Source organism: Esox lucius, chromosome 2, assembly GCF_011004845.1.
Source record: "Esox lucius isolate fEsoLuc1 chromosome 2, fEsoLuc1.pri, whole genome shotgun sequence".
NCBI lineage: Eukaryota > Metazoa > Chordata > Actinopteri > Esociformes > Esocidae > Esox > Esox lucius.
The window spans coordinates 31,743,859-31,763,311 of record NC_047570.1 but is presented as its reverse complement, the minus strand read 5'-3'; the positions used below and the strand labels follow the sequence as shown (position 1 = coordinate 31,763,311).

Here is a 19,453-nt window from a genome sequence, read left to right as displayed (position 1 = left end):
AAACGACGGGATGCTGGGGGGCAGGTCGATTTTCAGATGGCTGAGCCTCGAATCGAGTCATTCGTGTTACACCCTTCCCTGGCTCATCCAATTGATCATACCTTCGTAACTTTTTAACTAGGGAATCTTTGAAAATGTGTTATGTTCGAGGTATTGAATGAATCACACACAAGCAGAGCAGGGGAATATAAACTGAAAGAGAGAAAGATTTAATAGGTCCTGCTAAAACTGATAAGACAAACCATTTCCTTTAATGGCACAACGCCCAAAACTACTTTCAAAGAGCCTGTAAGCCTCCAAAGCTTCTTCAACAAGTAGCATAGTTAAACATCTTCAGTGACGCTATCACAGTAGACAGCAAGATACTGTAGACACCACTTCCTAATCCAGGTATGCTTCCTTTAGTTTGGCTGCCATTGGATTTATTACTTAAGCCTTAACTTCACCCACAGATTCAAGTGTGGTCAAGTTGGAGAGTGGTTATTAATTATCCAAGTGTCCAACACTGACTTATCTTTTCTTATAGAAAATCTTTATTAACACCTTCAGAGCAAGGAAAGATAGGTCTGATTATTAGAAGCTTCGAGCTGGCAAGTGGGGCTGTTCAATCACTACACATTCTCAGTGGGCTTTACTGAGAAACAGAGCTGCAAAAATCATTCAATAGACTAAGATCTCTGGTTTTGATTTAAATTCCTAAACAGCAGCATTTGCTGTTTCATGTGGTTACAATGACTAATATTGCATAAACTCTAGTAAAGGTTAACATTAACATAAACGGAGGGGCAAGCTAGTTAACCACCGCATGCTAGACTTGCTTCTGGGTTTCGAGACCAACATAATTATAACCAATAACAAAAACTAACATGGGTGTTTAAAACTTCTGAACTCAACTAGGCGGAATGCATGACTATACTTGGTCTATACCCCTTTGTCAAGCCACATCTCGAGTCATCGGGAAACTCCTACAAGCCAATGATAAAAAAGAAAACATATTATTAGCCATTTAGCCATTATTAGCCATGTCTTTAAAAAGACATATTAGCCATTCAGCTCTAGCGATGACAGGGGTAATGAAGTTGTGTTTGCATAAAGAGATTTATGCAGGTCTCCTAGCTTAGCAAAGTCTGAACTTCTCAGCCATGGTTATGACTTCACTTCTTGTCGTAGGACTTGAGCGAAAAGAAAATAGGACGGCCTCACAACATGCAAACGTAACAACACTGCCACTGTTGGATCACTCCACCCAAAGAGACTGGGTTGGTGTACAGCAAGCTCTTTGACTGGTTTCTACAAATACATTGTTTACTAAGTGTACAGTATTCCTAAATTCAGTATTCTCTCTGATGATTGTTTATGGAACAAGTACCACGTACTGGTAATCTGATACCAAATAGCACTTGGAATCTGATAATAAATGCGCAAGAGTAAAGCTAGGAACACAGAAATAGAAAACTCCTTAAAATCAAATCATTGCACCTACACTGTTGAATTTACTGTACATTTGTGGAATGCCATCATTAACCTGCATCGCATTAGGCAACATCTCTACCAAGTACATGGCTTTACCAGACTTCCTTTACCTCAAACCAAGTCTCACACACACACACACAGAAAATGCACAGAAATTCCCCTAGGGACAATTACCAAGTCTGCTTTTCAAAACCAGACTTCAAAGAACTCCAGGGAATCTTAAGCTTTAAAACTTCTCGTTTACACCCCTAAATCGCTTTTTATCACCGCCACAAATTCAGCTCCTTAACAACCGATATTGTCAACTAAACGGATTGGATTTCAGTCAGGTAACAAACGGTTTCATAGCGGACATTTTGATTTCATAACATAGGGTAATGGAGATGGAGGGGGAGTTTATGAATGCGTTGGTCTCCCGAGGTGAGTGTTTGCTTTGATAGTGAGGTGCTGGAGAAGAGAGTGCCCCATCTGTGTTCACTCAGCCCCACGTGGGAAGTGGTTGGTTCTCGTTCTCACCGGCCTGGCAGCTCATTCAGGATGTGAATCGTTATTCGTGAAAAAACCACAAAGATCATGCTTACAGTGATATTGCACACTAACACTAGTGATATTGTGAGGTTACACTATATTTTTCCTCGGGAGGGTTTGACGTCTTTTATCCTAATCGGTAGGAAACAGAAAGTGTCCAGGTTACAGGGAGCATCGGAGTTGGACTTTGAGAGATTTTCCCACTGGCTGTAGTCGGACCAGACACAACACAGGAGAAACTGTGTGGAGTAGCTGCTGATAGCTCAGGGAGAGGCTGTGAAACAGGAGGAGTAAGGAAGGAGGCACGCGGAACGAGGAGGTGTATTGTTGTTTGGGTCTGTTACTCTGAGGAGGTTCTGGTCCTTTAAATGACAGAAGTACCATAGGGAGGTGGTGTGAGCAAAGGCAATAATCACAGATTGGAAACCAATAAATTCAGCGGGGAGAAAGAAAAGTTGAATATCTATAAACTTTAATCCACCACCATTATAGAACACCTACACTGATCCTCTACTGTTCCAGAATTCAAGATGACCATCACTGCCAAATATCTGTCGACTATGCCACATTATAGCCAAGTGTAACAGCACATAAAAGAGGCATTAGGAACTTGAGAGAAGATGGGATGGGCAAAGTGCAATGCCAGCTTTATAGCCTATCAGAGGGCATGCTAAAGCCAACAACCATATTGCTTCATATTGGCTAGATGTTGTTTCTTCGACAGGATCAGGCTCAATTTACTTCCCAACTCTGAGCTGGAAATTGTTAAATACATGTGCCTTGCATTGAGCATTAACTGCAAACAAGAGCTGTTCAGAATGACAGGAATGGCAAACATATTTGCTCTTTGCTTCATCAAAGCCTAATAAGGGGAAGGGGACGCCTGGTTTAGAAAATGACTGAAGAATAAAGTCAATACAGCGCAAATAAAGGAAATGGAGGTCTACCATTTATTACTAACAATATAATCCTCATTAACAGCTAATGCATTTCCTCAACACTTTGAGCAAACATGGCACTGAAATTAAATAATAAAAAAGGGTATTCAGAATAAAAAATAAAAAAAACCTATGATATTGTTTTTATTACTTTAAGATGTTGCCAGAAGAATGTAGAATGGCGACACGCTTGTCAAAGTGATAGTTCAGCTTTTATCAGAACTCCAGAATATTCTCAAAGGCAACAAATGTACTGACTGTGCAAGTGTATGTAATGAGTTTCTTTGAACCCGTTCAACATCCAAATCCATATCTACCTTGGAATTCAATTACTTCTCTTTGATTCCGTATAACAGCCATCAGCAACCTTAGACTGAGCTCTTAAAACATGACAGAAACTAATGTGAGGTGACTATTTTCTGAGTCAGGAAGGACACACACTGAACAAAGGATCGTTGATCCTTTGATTACTACCAGTGTGGTTCAACACACTTACAAACATACACAGAAACAGAACTGGGCATGTGTCACCTAAAACGTCAACCACCATCCTTCACTGAAACAGCGTACCATTCATTAAAGTGGTTCAGAAAACAGAATTTTTATTACACTATAGGGCAGTGGAGCCATTTAGCAGTGGAGCCATTTAGCAGTGGAGCCATTTAGCAGTGGAGCCACTTCTGTTTTTCATGGTGTCGTAGACCAGTGCTGGGTCTTACTGGTGATAATTCAGGGCCCAGGCACTGGATCTGAACGCACTGTACACACCACTGCAGAATAACACGCTGTCTGACCTCTCTCTGGCGTGGCAAACTGCCCAGCACGGAAACTGGGAGGTGGAGGAGAGCATGCGTGCGTGCGTGTGTGCACATTTCTGTGTGTGTGTGTGTGTGTGCGTGCACGTTTGTGTGTGTGTGCACATTTCTGTGTGTGTGTGTGTGCACGTTTGTGTGCGCACGTTTGTGTGTGTGTGTGTGTACACATCTACAAATTGGGGTGAGTGTTCAAAGCTCGCTTCTCTTTCTGACACCCACGCATGCCGGAGACACACACGCAAAGATAATGAAGACGGTTCCTGGCGAAATTGAATTCTTCAAGACCACATCCACCTTCACAGCCGTGAGTGGAAAAACAATGTATTTTCCGTCGGGGAGGGAAGGGGGAGAGGAACCGTTGCTGAAGCCTCACAACATTACAGAAACAGAGAAGAGGGTGAAGAACAGGGGCGGGAGCCCGGGGAGAAGCGACACCAGCAACCACGATACGGGACTCCCAGCATGTCAGCATCTACAACAGGGCTCGACCACGATACAGGACTCCAGGTATACCAGCATCTACAACAGGGCTCGACCACGATACAGGACTCCAGGCATACCACCATCTACAACAAGACTCGACCACGATACGGGACTCCAGGTATACCAGCATCTACAACAGGGCTCGACCACGATACAGGACTCCAGGCATACCAGCATCTACAACAAGGCTCGACCACGATACGGGACTCCAGGTATACCAGCATCTACAACAGGGCTCGACCACGATACAGGACTCCATGCCAGGACTCCAGGTATACCAGCATCTACAACAGGGCTCAACCACGATACAGGACTCCAGGTATACCAGCATCTACAACAGGGCTCGACCACGATACAGGACTCCAGGCATACCACCATCTACAACAAGACTCGACCACGATACGGGACTCCAGGTATACCAGCATCTACAACAGGGCTCGACCACGATACAGGACTCCAGGCATACCAGCATCTACAACAGGGCTCGACCACGATACAGGACTCCATGCCAGGACTCCAGGTATACCAGCATCTACAACAGGGATCGACCACGATACAGGACTCCAGGTATACCAGCATCTACAACAGGGCTCGACCACGATATGGGACTCCAGGCATACCAGCATCTACAACAGGGATCGACCACGATACAGGACTCCAGGCATACCAGCATCTACAACAGGGCTCGACCACGATATGGGACTCCAGGCATACCAGCATCTACAACAAAGCTCGACCACAGGCTGTATATTGAGGGTAAATTGTATGGGTCAAATAAGTTAATTTAGGAAATATTTTCAAAAGTATACCCACGAATAAGACATTGTGATTGTGTCTGAATTATTTGCTTTAATTCTGTTCAGGCTCTACAACCATTCACCCTGGCAGAAACAGTTGCCTAACTCTGCCCAACCACCACTTCATGACTAACAAATACAACCCTGTTTCCAAAAAAGATTGCTAGAATTTAAGAATAACGTTTCTCAACGTAAAACTGAGTTTGGGGATCTCAATCTATGGTACATAATATCATTAAAAGATTCAAAGAATCCAGAGAAATCACTTTATGCAAGGGACAAGGCAGGAAAACCAATATTGGATGGTCTTGATTGGATGGTCTTAATGGCACTTCATTAAAAACAGACACGATTCTGTAGTGGAAATCACTGCATGGGCTCAGGAACACCTCCAAAAACTATTGTCTGAGAACACAGCACATCACTGTATCCCCATATGAAAGTTAAAACATGCAATAAAGAAATCATACATAAACAAGATCCAGAATCGCCGGCACCTTCTCTGGGCCCAAGCTCATTTAAGATGGACTGAGGTAAAGTGGAAAACTATCCTGTGGTCTGATAAATAAAAATTAGAAATAATTTTTGGGGAATCATGGAAGCCGCATCCTCTGAACTAAAGAGGAGAGGAACCATCCGGCTTCTTACCAGTGCACAGTTCAAAAGCCAGCATCTGTGATGGTATGGGGGTGCATTAATCCACATGGCATGGGTGATTTGCACATCTGTGAAGGCACCATTAGTATTGAACTATATATATACAGGTTTTGGAGCAACATATGCAGCTATCCAGACAATGTCTTTTTCAGGGAAGGTCATGCATATTTCATCAAGACAATGCCAACTACATTGCAACTACAACTACATTCTGCAAGTATTTTGCAACAGCTTGACTCCACAGTAAAAGTATATCTGTGCTAAACTGGCCTGCCTGCAGTCCAGACTTGTTATCTATTGAAAACATTTGGCGCATTATGAAACGGAAAATATGATAAAGGAGACCCCCGAATTGTTGAGAAGCTGAACTCTTATATCAAGCAAGAATAGGAAGACATTTCACTTTCAAAACTACAGCAATTGATCTCCTTAGTTCCCAAACGCTTACAGAATGTTGTTAAAAGAAGAGGTGATGCAACTCATAGGTAAACATGCCCCTGTCCCAACTTCTATTGAAACGCGTTGCTGGCATCAAATTCAAAACGGGCACATATTTTTCCAAATACAATAACATTTCTCAGTTTCAACATTTGATATACATCTTTGTGCTATTTTCAATTAAATACAGGGATAAATGCAGAACATTGAATTCTGCTTTTATTTGCATTTAATTGACAATCATAGTTGACTGACAGGAGCAGAGGAAGATGTTGTTTTGTGTGTGCGGATGGCAGGAAAGATTTCAGCTTATAAATATTCCATTATTAGCACAAAAGGAAACACAGGCAAGACTTGGAGCCTCTGGCTTGGCAAACAAGCATAGGCCAGCTACCCCAGAGATATGACCAGGTAACATGGAAGAAAAAGACAGGGGGAATCCCAAACATATAACATAATAAGTCATATATAACAATACTAATTCTAGTGTAGATTCATAGCCAGTTGTTATTAAACACAGCCAGCCCCTGGTTAGTCAATAGAAATCAATAGAGCACTCAGTTGCACTGAAAGAGCAACAGGAGCTAGCTTTTCTTTCTACATACATCTCCTTTAAGAGAACAAGATTAGACTGCTTGACCTACGAGTTAAGACAGGCAGTGGGTGAGGGTTGTGAAAAACCTGGCTCTTCTGACTGGGAAAATTATGGATCTGTATGCATGCAGACTGGGGTGTTCTAAGCTATGAATTAGCAGTTTATGCCAACATTACATTATTACAGAGATTATCCATGTGGAAACCTATGAGACATCCTTTAGATTTGAAGTCTAATTTAGTCTTGATTCAGAAGTGAATATGAACAGGGGCACAGAATTACTGACACTCCTGAGATGAGCTACAAGGATGGTATAAAATACATAATGTAAACGCTGACCTATATTGTATGCTCCACAAAACTGAGAAGTGATATTATGTTATATAAATACAGCTTCCACGAGAGAGAGAATTTATTTCACAAGCACATTCATTTCTCAAAAAGGTAGTAGTTCATCTATGATCCATATTCAAAACCTCACTGTGTTTGTATAATGGCCTGGATTCATGGAACACACAGAGATCTTAGACAATTCCTCCAATACGAAATCATACAGACCTTTGGTTTTCTCCTCCTGTGCTTATAATGCTTACAGTATATAGCCTCTGCAATTCAAATCATGTTTTTTAAAATGGGTTTCATGTTCTGCTACATTTGATTTGTCAGCAAATAACCATTTCTCTGTGTAGACTTGGCTTCTTTCCCTTGCAGAATGGAACTCAAAATTGGGAACGTTGTTCCCTCCAGAATTCAAACTGTAACTAATCTCCCATGAACAGACTACATAAATATAAATTGTACCACAGATATGTCATCAAACAGCAGTTTGTGGTAGTTTTTGGGGGGTTTAATAAATTTGCAAACATTTTTGCTGCATTATGGAGTATTGTGTGTAGATTGATGAGGGGGGAAAATCAACTTCATGCATTTTAGAACAGGGATGAAACACAAATTAAATTTTCCAAATGCAATGTAAAACCTCTACTGCGCTCTCCCTGCGAATCTCTTCCTTCATACATAACAGCTAGCTCTTACTCCCCCGTGAATCTCTTCCTTCATATACAATAGCTAGCTCTTACTCCCCCTGTGAAGCTGCCTCTTCATATACAACCGCTAGCTACAACCTCTAGCTGTCCCTCTCCCTGTGAAGCTTTGTTTTCATACATAGTATCTCCCTCCCTCTCTCTCTCTCTCTCTCTCTCTCTCTCCCTCTCTTTCTGTCTCTGCAGCAGGCAGATCTTGTGTACGTCTTCATCCCTTGCTGAGTGAGCACAGGGGAGATGGAGGCAGAGGATAGATAATGGTGCCTGCACACTAATCAGTGGGGGGCGGTGAGCTTTAGAAGGGATGAAGGGAAGGAGGAGAGGAATAGATCAATAAGCTGTGGTTTAATAAGGGAAAGAATTGTTCCAGTTAAACAGAAGGGAATCAGGTTATAAGCCCGAGGTTGAAACCTGCTTCTTACAATCGTTCCAGAAAGAATTTGCATGTTCTATATTTCTCTCCTGCAAAATTCCCCATTTGTCTTGTTCTCTCAGTCTTAGCTTTCTTCCCCCAATAATAAACTCACACACTATTTAATTCCAACTCAGTAACAAGCTCATCTGTATTCACTTATACCAGCTTTATACATATTTTATCCCAGCCCAAATCCTAGACATACTTTCCTTCTCATTTTCCACACCTGCCCTCTTCTCCAACACTGCCCATTCCCAGTTCTGCCTTCATCCTCCATTTCCCTCAGCCGTGTCACCACAGCCCACTCAGACAACCCTCCCTCCCGCCCCCCCCCCCCTTCACACACACACACACACACACACAATCCTCTCTGTCTCCTCTTCCCTCTGCAGGCTGTTGATCACCAGGAGCAGGTTTCAGAGTGGGCGGGCAGTAAGCTCCGCGGGGACTGAGGATGCATCATTTTCTCTCCTGCCACTGCTGCCAATGCAGTACCGTAAATCCCCTGCCTGCCTCACACACCGCGGCTCTGGGGAGCCGGCTAGCCACAGCGCTAGCTACGCCACTCTATCTCCTATTACCTAACATGGGAAAACAGGCGGCTAAATGGCAAGTGGGAAGGAAATGGAGAGGGATCCCAACACTCCTTCATATTTATTTACACTACGTGCGGGACGATAAAGTATTTATGCTATGCTCATGTCCTGGGTAGCTTCAGACCTGTCACACCTCCCCCTCTCCCTTTCTCCCTCTCCTGGAAGGACCAATTGCAAGGCGGTTTTATTTATGGCTGGCCTGTGTGCGCGCACCTCTCTGCAGGCACACACGCACGCACGCACACGCACGAACGCACACGCACGCACGAAAGGGCAGTCAAACGGGCTCTAACATAATTTCATGGCCCTGAAAAGGTTGACATGGTGAGAGAAAGACTAATTAAGAAAGGGAAAGATTCCTATTCAAGAGTCATACAGTTTCCCACTATTAGCTTCTAGAACATTTATCACAAGACAGTTATCCTATTTGCTCTACCGAGCCTATATGGTTGTGACAGCTAAACTTAACCATTTATACAGGAAACATTAATGAAAATGGCTGATTGAACTGTACAAACAATCATGACTTCAGAATCACCCGTACAGCAAACTAATCAGAGCCAATTACATCTCCCCAACACCGTTTGAATCTAGGCAGAAAGAGAAGCGTGCGTAATTTCCACGACTGTGTCAATATCTCATTAAAGCTAATGTGTGACGGGTGAGTGTGTGTGCGTGGACTGGAGGGGAGGAATGTCAGAGCGGTTTGCACTGTCACCATTGCATCCGGAAAAATAAAACAAACAGCCAGGTCAATTAGATGCCTTTTTTCTCTCTAAAGGAACATCACACACACACACACACACACACACTTTAAATAACTGAAAACAACCTCCACCAAAACATGTTAAATAATTGAAACCTACCACCCCTCTACCATTGTAAGAAACTAAAAACTGCCAATACCAAACCATTGTGATTAACTTGAAACCCACCACCATTAAACCATGGTAAATAACTGAAACGCACCACCACCAAATCATTGTAAATAACCCATTACCGGACCAAAACAACAAAGCATCCCCACAGTTAGTACAGCTTATAATCAATCCATATTTAATCAGACGACCTAACACTAAGTTGCTCTGCATAAGAGTGTCTTTTAAAATGGTCATGTAAAACAGCAATGTAAATAAAAATAGCTGTGGCATCAGTCACAGTGGTTTGGGGTGGTGTTACCAGGCCAGCTAGGCATCTCGACATTTAAACAGCATGAAAAGCAAAAGATTAAAGACCACAGAGAGCACCAGTGCACCCGATTGATTCATTATTCATCAAGGGGGGGGGGGGGTGGGGGTAGTGAGTCAATCTGCCTCCCCGAAATAAAGCGTTTCACTCAATCCCTTCCATCCAACTACTTTAGACGTAAAGGGGAACGTGGGAGAGTAACCTGGCGGTTGGGGGGTTGATCACATCTTGGATGGTGGAAAAAGGCAGAGCTGTAGGTGGAATTGTGTGGCAGCTCTGCAGCAGTTGGCTTCATGGACACGACAATGCAGCCGCCTCCTGTCAGCGTAAAATGGCTGGCTGGCGAATGAGGCTGAGGTGGCGCCGTCCGCCCTCTGCTGGTTACGGGTTGTATAGCAGGGGTGAAGAAAGCCAATGACATCACGATAGTAGGAGTTCATTACAGCCTCGGTCAGCATTTCTTTCATTTGTTTGTGTCACAGACCAGCAAAGCACGGGCGCCCGCCCTGGTGACCACATGGGTACCAGCAAGGTCAATGACAATATTTATATATTTTTTTTAATTGAAAATCATTTAAATGGCATCTTTTTTTATTATATCTACCACCCGAATACAAGGGTCTATCGTGCAAATTCATTCAGTTTAGGACACAAGGTAAAATCTGATAAATTGAACTGAAGTCAGAAGGACTTCGGTCTATGGTTTGTAGTAATGGAAATTCATCAGAATGGTATTGGAAAGTTCATGAAGACACCAGAGGAAATTCATTAGGCAATAACAGGGTATGGAAAAGGAAGATCCACTGCTTCAATTGCAATTTTCACAGTCCATTTTTACGTGACCCTGACGGCATCTAGTGAATTTATTTCAGTTAACTGACTCCCATATGAACTGTAACTCAGCAAAATCGTTCCAATTGTTGCACATTGAATTTATATTTGTGTTCAGTACATAACCATGTAGCTACAGTATTTGGACTGTATCTGCTAACAAAACCCATTTATCCATTCCTCTAAACAACAATGACATATGTTTCCTGTGTGACCATTTCATTACCCTTTAGGCTTCCATAACTACCACTCGGAAAAAGAGCCTCTCGCCAGTCAAACAATATTCTGGGAACGGTTTAAGATTCCATCAGATTTTCCAGACTCGCGGTTTGTCCCGTGTAATGTTTCTTTTGGCCGAGAGGGAGAGGAAAAAGACTTGAGACGTGCTTAGCACGGCACGCCAGCACGCCTCCGAGTGTGTCCAGTCTGTCTCCTAGAAGTGTCTGTGGTAGGACACCCCAGCCAAAGCAGGCACCACGCGGCCCGCAGACAGAGTTAAGAGAGGGCGTGTGCTCATATTGCTCCTATCCGCTGAGACTTCTATGGAGAATGAGGTCGTTGTCACGGCCCTTTTCCGTGGCAACCTTTGAGCATTTACGGTTTATGGCCTTGCTCAAGGGGGCACTGGCGGGTCATTAACGTTGTAGATTCGATCCGGCGATCTTACCGATACTCGTCCATGTGCTCTCACCACCAGGCTGCCTGACGCCCACCGGGTACAACTGTATGTATCGTGAACATGGGTACATCTGGGTACAGGAGCGTGTGTGTGTGTGTGTGTGTGTAAGCAGGTGCATGGTCCCACTAACCTGGTCCTTGTACTGCTCCTGAGGCAGACAGTCAGCCACGTGGACGCAGCCCAGCAGACAGCCGGTCGGGTAGTCGTCAGGAAACTTAGGCTCTGGGGAGAGCAAGGAACTGGTTAGGAATCAACAGTGCGTGCGTGCGCGTGTGCGTGCGTGTCTTTCTGCGCGTGTACCTGTCTTGTAGATCTGTCTGTACATGTTCTCCACCTGCTTGGTCTCCTCAGGTTCTGGCTTCTTGGCAGCAGCTGCTATCCACAGACGACCCCGATGGGAAGTGTACCAGCTCCTCCCCTCCGCCCTGGACACGCACACAAAACACACCCCTTCTCACCCCATTCTGTCGCTGCCATTCTGGCTGGTCAAAAAAGGCCGCCCGTGTTGTCTTGGATAAAAAGGTAGGCCAACAGCAATGCTTTGGACCGAGACCGTTACATAGTGAGTTTTGTTCCTCTTTTCCCGAGGCCTTTTATTAGAAGGAGATTTGTACAGCCGGACACGTTGTACCAATAGCACGGCCAATAGGAACGTTTCTGAACAACACTGACGTTGTTGGCCCGTGGTCAGTGTTCCACACCTGTCACCATTTTACACCATTTCTAACACCTAATTCGATTTCCAAGGTATAATATCACGGAAATGGTTATGGTTATTAATTCACAAAATACCTTTATAATAGCGTTTTAAATGCCTCTCAGCACTGTGCGGTGGGTAATCCGTAGAGTCACTGTAATTGATGCTTTTGTGTGGCATCGGAGGGAAAGGTTAAATGTACATGACAGAAAATGAGGTTTTGAGTACCTCTGGGTTTTAATGAATGCAGCGTTTGAGAACAGCGTCTATAGTTTGGAGTAGTCTAATATACAGTCAGGGAATGTGTGTTTGATTTGAAAACCTAGAATGCCTTTAACTTGTAGCCAGGCCAGTGGTCAGTGTTAATGTCTAACTAGTAGCCAGGCCAGTGGTCAGTGTTAATGTCTAACTAGTAGCCAGGCCAGTGGTCAGTGTTAATGTCTAACTAGTAGCCAGGCCAGTGGTCAGTGTTAATGTCTAAACTAGTAGCCAGGCCAGTGGTCAGTGTTAATGATTAACTAGTAGCCAGGCCAGTGGTCAGTGTTAATGACTAACTAGTAGCCAGGCCAGTGGTCAGTGTTAATGTCTAAACTAGTAGCCAGGCCAGTGGTCAGTGTTAATGACTAACTAGTAGCCAGGCCAGTGGTCAGTGTTAATGTCTAAACTAGTAGCCAGGCCAGTGGTCAGTGTTAATGTCTAAACTAGTAGCCAGGCCAGTGGTCAGTGTTAATGTCTAAACTAGTAGCCAGGCCAGTGGTCAGTGTTAATGACTAACTAGTAGCCAGGCCAGTGGTCAGTGTTAATGTCTAACTAGTAGCCAGGCCAGTGGTCAGTGTTAATGACTAACTAGTAGCCAGGCCAGTGGTCAGTGTTAATGTCTAACTAGTAGCCAGGCCAGTGGTCAGTGTTACTGTCTAACTAGTAGCCAGGCCAGTGGTCAGTGTTAATGACTAACTAGTAGCCAGGCCAGTGGTCAGTGTTACTGTCTAACTAGTAGCCAGGCCAGTGGTCAGTGTTACTGTCTAACTAGTAGCCAGGCCAGTGGTCAGTGTTACTGTCTAACTAGTAGCCAGGCCAGTGGTCAGTGTTACTGTCTAACTAGTAGCCAGGCCAGTGGTCAGTGTTCCATACTTCTTAATGCCTTTGACTAAGAGCGAGGCCCATGGTTGGTGCATGCTGAGACACCATCCTCCATCGGCCATCTCCTGCAGCTCTCGGTCCTGCAGACGGATCCTGGAGCGCTCGGTGTCTGCAGCTCCCCTCTCCGTCCCGACACCCTTCTCATGGGCCCTTCGGACGCCACCACCCACATCCACCCACTGGGGACACAGGAAGGGAACCAAGGAACACGCTGAATACTGGCGGCAACTTTTACGGTAGATCCATGCTGCACAGTACCATCAGCAAAGACCACCAGATCAGGTTTCTATTAATAAGAAGTCGTTTAATGAGGAGTGTGCCGAAATAGGGTTCCATTCGCACCGGAGCCAGCGGATTTGACCGCAAAACTAACCTAGGCCAGCTACCATGTTTTTGTCGAAAATTTGTTGTAATTTCAAAGTGTGTGTGTGTGTGTGTGTGTGTGTCTTACCTCCGGGGCTGCCTGTCCGATGTTGGGGTTGACCAGTTCTCTCAGGTGCTGCCGTCCCCCTGGTCCTTCAGAGCGTTGTGGGGACCTCACCTTGGTGCCCGTGTTGAGGGCCTTCACCGTCTCATCAAATCTAAAAACACAAAGGAATAAGTCCATTTCATTTGGGGGATTCCTTATCAAAACTTAATGGAGATATAAATCCCTTTGTGATGAGCGTTTGCAGGGTAGCATGTTTCATTGATCTCCGGTGGCTTTTAAACTGCGACAGAGTTGGTCTCCATTGGTGGTTGCCTGGTTCTGATTTATCGGACTTGTCTTGGTAGCAAGCCCACAGGGCTCCGGTCTTCAGTAAGAGACTATCTAAGGTAGGACTTCAGTTAAACCCTGAGTGGCAAAGAGCTGCACGCCCCCTCATATAAATAGCAGTCATCAACACAAATTTCAGCAATACATGCTTGTTTGAAAATATATATATAATAATAATAATAATTGCGGGTCTGTGTACAGTGGGGAGAACAAGTATTTGATACACTGCTGATTTTGCAGGTTTTCCTACTTACAAAGCCTGTAAAAGTCTATAATGTGTATCATAGGTACACTTCAACTGTGAGAGACGGAATCTAAAACAAATATCCAGAAAATCACATTGTATGATTTTTAAGTAATTAATTTGCATTTTATTGCATGACATAAGTATTTGATCACCTACCAACCAGTAAGAATTCCGGCTCTCACAGACCTGTTAGCTTTTTCTTTAAGAAGCCCTCCTGTTCTCCACTCATTACCTGTATTAACTGCACCTGTTTGAAATCGTTACCTGTATAAAAGACACCTGTCCACACAATCAAACTGACTCCAACCTCTCCACAATGGCCAAGACCAGAGAGCTGTGTAAGGACATCAAGGATAAAATTGTAGACCTGCACAAGGCTGGGATGGGCTACAGGACAATAGGCAAGCAGCTTGCTGAGAAGGCAACAACTGTTGGAGCAATTATTAGAAAATGGAAGAAGTTCAAGATGACGGTCAATCTCCCTCAATCTGGGGCTCCATGCAAGATCTCACCTCGTGGGGCATCAATGATCATGAGGAAGGTGAGGGATCAGCCCAGAACTACACGGCAGGACCTGGTCAATGACCTGAAGAGAGCTGGGACCACAGTCTCAAAGAAAACCATTAGTAACACACTACGCCGTCATGGATTAAAATCCTGCAGCGCTCGCAAGATCCCCCAGCTCAAGCCAGCGCTTGTCCAGGCCCGTCTGAAGTTTGCCAGTGACCATCTGGATGATCCAGAGGAGGAATGGGAGAAGGTCATGTAGTCTGATGAGACAAAAATAGAGCTTTTTGGTCTAAACTCCACTCGCCGTGTTTGGAGGAAGAAGAAGGATGAGTACAACCCCAAGAACACCATCCCAACCGTGAAGCATGGAGGTGGAAACATCATTCTTTGGGGATGCTTTTCTGCAAAGGGGACAGGACGACTGCACCGTATTGAGGGGAGGATGGATGGGGCCATGTATCGCGAGGTCTTGGCCAACAATCTCCTTCCCTCAGTAAGAGCATTGAAGATGGGTCGTGGCTGGGTCTTCCAGCTTGACAACGACCCGAAACACACAGCCAGGGCAACTAAGGAGTGGCTCCGTAAGAAGCATCTCAAGGTCTTGGAGTGGCCTAGCCAATAGTAAATCTTTGGAGGGAGCTGAAAGTCTGTATTGCCCAGCGATAGCTCCGAAACCTGAAAGATCTGGAGAGGGTCTGTATGGAGGAGTTGGCCAAAATCCCTGCTGTAGTGTGTGCAAACCTGGTCAAGAACTACAGGAAACGTACGATCTCTGTAATTGCAAACAAAGGTTTCTGTACCAAATATTAAGTTCTGCTTTTCTGAGGTATCAAATACTTATGTCATGCAATAAAATGAAAATTAATTACTTAAAAATCATACAATGTGATTTTCTGGATTTTTGTTTTAGATTCCGTCACTCACAGTTGAAGAATGCTTTGTAAGTGGGAAAACCTGCAAAATTGGCAGTGTATCAAATAATTGTTCTCCCCACTGTATAAATAATGGCTAGATGAAGTTTTATCTGCCATGGATATGTTCCTGTAATTTGTATACTGGTAGTATGGGGTGTGCTGAGTAGTCATTTTTTTTATTGACTAACTGGATATAGAGTATATCGCCAATCCTTTGCTTCATATTTCAAGTGACCACATTCATTTCTCCATTCCCTTATTTGGTCTGATCATAGATTATCTTTCTCTTGCTTGCCTGCCGTTATGATAAATCAAACAAAGATAAAGCCGGTGTATGGATAAAACATGAAATAGTGTGCCGGTAACTTTAATCGTCTATAAATGTGCATGGAGATAGGTATTTTATCTACATTGGCATACATCTTATTTTCAAAAATAACAAATAGCAACAGTGCACATTACTGAATTACATATATGGTTAAAATAAAAGCTTGTCTTTGTGTTCAGCCTTTAATGTAGATACAGACACAAGCTGTAAGTAGGTGGTTTGGAGGAATATCAGTTGTGATGCTCTCAGCACAATCACTTACTTGTTGTAGTAATGGTTGAGATTATCTTCCTCATCCAGCACCCGTCGGCCTGCAAAGTCCAGCGTGATCTTCCTGTCCTTCCTGGAGGCATGGCGAAGTTCCCGTAGCTCTTCCTCCTTCTTTCGTAGGTGCTCGCGCTCACTCTGTGACAGCCACTGGTTGGAGTCGGTGGCAAAATAGTCGGACTCATCATCCAGGACCTGGGTTCGTCGTGTACTGTGGATTTAACCCGGGAAAATAAGTTACATGCAGTATGAAGGTGTATTTGTCTGCAGCACATCATTTGTCTGCAGCACATAATGATGTAGCCCCAAAATGCATCAGCAGGAAAGTCTCAATATACCACAGCAAAAAAATTTAAGCATATTAAATACTTTATTTTCACCACATCCAACTGCAATACCTGTTCTTGTCGTATTCCAACAGTTTGTCTTTATGTTCCAGGGCCTTTTCCAACCCTGCCTTCATCTTAGCTTCTGTATGTGGAAGACAGTCCCTCTCAGATGCCCCCTCTTTGAGACACAAACAAAAACACATTGTTGTATAATTCCACAAGTCTTCACTAAGCCACACAGACAGACACTGCCCTTCCTCTTTCTCACCCATGAGTTTCTTGCGCAGTTTCTGACTTTTGTTGGAGTCTCGCTGCAGAATCTCCTGCTCCTCTTTGGTGCATACCTGGTTAGTTCGCAGAGGAACGTGAAAGAACAGCGGAAACAGACTTGTAAGAGGACACAACTTTTTTGCTTTAGTGACACAGTTCAAAGGATGCGCTCAACGGTCACTTCCTCACCAAGCTGCCGCAGAAGAAGCAGGGCCCGGACCCCTCCTGGGCACACACGATGCGTCCACAACACATGCAGTTGTTAACCAGGCTGTGCTTCTGGGCCAGACACTCACAGGAATGGCGACCTGGTAGCAGGATACCCAGTCGGTCCTGGCCCTCCTTGTTGTAGAGGCTCACAAACTTATTTTTCTTCTTTTGCAATGAGGAGCCACCACTCTCCTGGGCCTTCATTAGGTCAATGGGAGTTTTCACCACCTGCTGCTCCGGCTCTGCTGGGCTAACCGCCACCACCTCCTGCTTGTTCCTGCCTTTGCGCTTTGATTTTTTCTGGGAGTCCTTAGACATGTCTGGAACATCTAGAGATGCATAGCGCCGGTGAGCTATGCTAGTTATCAAAGTCAAAGTATTTTTATTGTCAAATGCGCAAAATAACAGTGTCGTTCTGAGGAGTATATTTCCCATGACATGGCACGCAGTAGCATTCAGTAAAATATAAAATATAAAGCAAAATGTAGAAGAAGATATACATGACAATGTAAACTAGCAGCAATTCCAAAGAGTGTATAAAAGGGGTGTGTGGACAATATGAAATGAATGTGGAGCCAATGTCAGTGCAACCTTTCTCTACGTCGCACGACAAAAGAAAATGAATTAATAACAGCAAGGAAACAATATCATTCAGCTACCTGCTCCTGACAAAGAGGTCATGGGGAACAGGCCAACACTGTCAGGCGTCTGTTTTTGAGACCGCTGCCATCTATCCAGGAGCTCATCTATAAACTGCTTCTTCCTTCCATCAGTGCCCTGAAGGAGGTCCCCGACATACTCTGCAATCTCATCAGCATTGTTGATGGACAGAATATATCTGTTGAGAATGCCATTGAAAATCTCTGAGTGTATTGTCTGTTGACAAACGACAGCCAGGTACTTGTTTAAAGATTTAAAATATTTGCTTATAATGGCTTCAATGTCAATCTCAAAGTAATTCAGTATATATACACATGACTCTGGTCAACCATTCAGTCATACTAGAAAAATATGACAACCTGAAAAAGCTAGTTAGCCAACTACAGTACAGCTATCTATATATTTATGAAGTAGCTAACGTTAGCAGGTTAGTGAAATATCCCTACATAACTTGCGAAGTAAGTTGCTAGATAGTAATGTAAATTAATTGGTAAGATTGATACAATCACAGATGGAGTTACAGTAGTAGTAAAAATGCTATAACTTAAAATTGTATTAACCTCTACTAGTGGCAGCTGTCAGGAGACAAACAGCTAACGTTACAGTACAGGAGATAGCTAGCTATGGCTAGCTAACGCTTAAAACTATATTTATTTAGCTTCGCTAGATACTTACTGGACTATGTCGTCATTGGCCTCCAACCCAAAGTTGTGGTGAAGCTGGTCCACACACCACCGAAGCAAGGCATCCGACATTATAAAAGATAAAACAACATTAGATAAGACGTTAATTTCTGGTTGAATAGCTAAAGGTGTTAGCTTCACCTGTCAGTCGGTTGAATAACAAATGCGCACGCAGGGTGTAACAAATAATCCCTTCCCATCAGAAAACAGTTCAGGATATTTCAGGTACCCACCAAATTAAAACAATATTTACGATCGTTTCCACACAGCTTTATGTGTGTAATGTGGAGTATTAAAAAAGCAGATGTAAACACCAGAGCGACACCAGATTATTTAATCATGCAATGTCTGAAAACAGAATTAATATGGGGGGCAGGGTAAATGAGTACTGAGTTTCACTCTTTTCGGGAGGAGGGACAGAAGAGGGAATCGAAATAGGAAAAGAGGTAGAGAAAGTTTTGAAGAGAAGGATAGATGACAATGAGAGAAAGGGAAAGAGGGATGTAGAAAAAGAGGGAAAATAAAATGATGATAAGTGATAGATAGAAAGTAAGGTTGAGGAAAAGAGAGGGTTAAAAGACAATGAGACAGATGAAAAGAGAGAGGAGAAATGCAAGAGGAGACAAGGGGGAAATATTAACCCCACTGACTACTCCTTCTACGGTGGAAATCTTGGGTACATTCTTCAACTCCTTCAGCTCATAATGAAAAACCACAACACACGGTCTGTGGTGAACCTGAAAGTCCCAGCAGGATTGAAAGAAAATTGACTTTGAGGCCCTTGTAGCTTAAGGGGAAAATTGTTTCATGGGGTTCTGGTATGAGCAGTAGCACAATTTCAGGCAACACACAGCATGAGAAGGGTGATGTGGAATTTTGAACAGCTGAAGAACTGTGAGTGTTGCTCGTGCATCACATTTGGACCATCGTTCAGTTTTATATTTTCAAACACATCCAGTTGGTGG

The 19,453-nt window shown here is 43.8% G+C and overlaps 1 protein-coding gene across 1 annotated transcript in view; it reads right to left on the bottom strand.

Moving 5' to 3' along the window:
* Positions 1-18,664, bottom strand: part of trip4 (thyroid hormone receptor interactor 4) — a 52,548-nt gene extending 33,884 nt beyond the window's left edge. The window contains exons 1-10 of the mRNA XM_010875781.4: positions 18,481-18,664; positions 17,805-17,983; positions 17,125-17,474; positions 16,934-17,009; positions 16,735-16,843; positions 16,332-16,547; positions 13,765-13,894; positions 13,305-13,492; positions 11,777-11,901; positions 11,607-11,698 (exon numbers count right to left, since the gene is read on the bottom strand). Of these exons, the coding sequence (XP_010874083.2) occupies positions 11,607-11,698; positions 11,777-11,901; positions 13,305-13,492; positions 13,765-13,894; positions 16,332-16,547; positions 16,735-16,843; positions 16,934-17,009; positions 17,125-17,474; positions 17,805-17,983; positions 18,481-18,560 (1,545 nt within the window). The 5' untranslated portion in view covers positions 18,561-18,664. The remainder of the gene's footprint in view (positions 1-11,606; positions 11,699-11,776; positions 11,902-13,304; positions 13,493-13,764; positions 13,895-16,331; positions 16,548-16,734; positions 16,844-16,933; positions 17,010-17,124; positions 17,475-17,804; positions 17,984-18,480) is intronic.
* Positions 18,665-19,453: the final 789 nt, after the last annotated feature.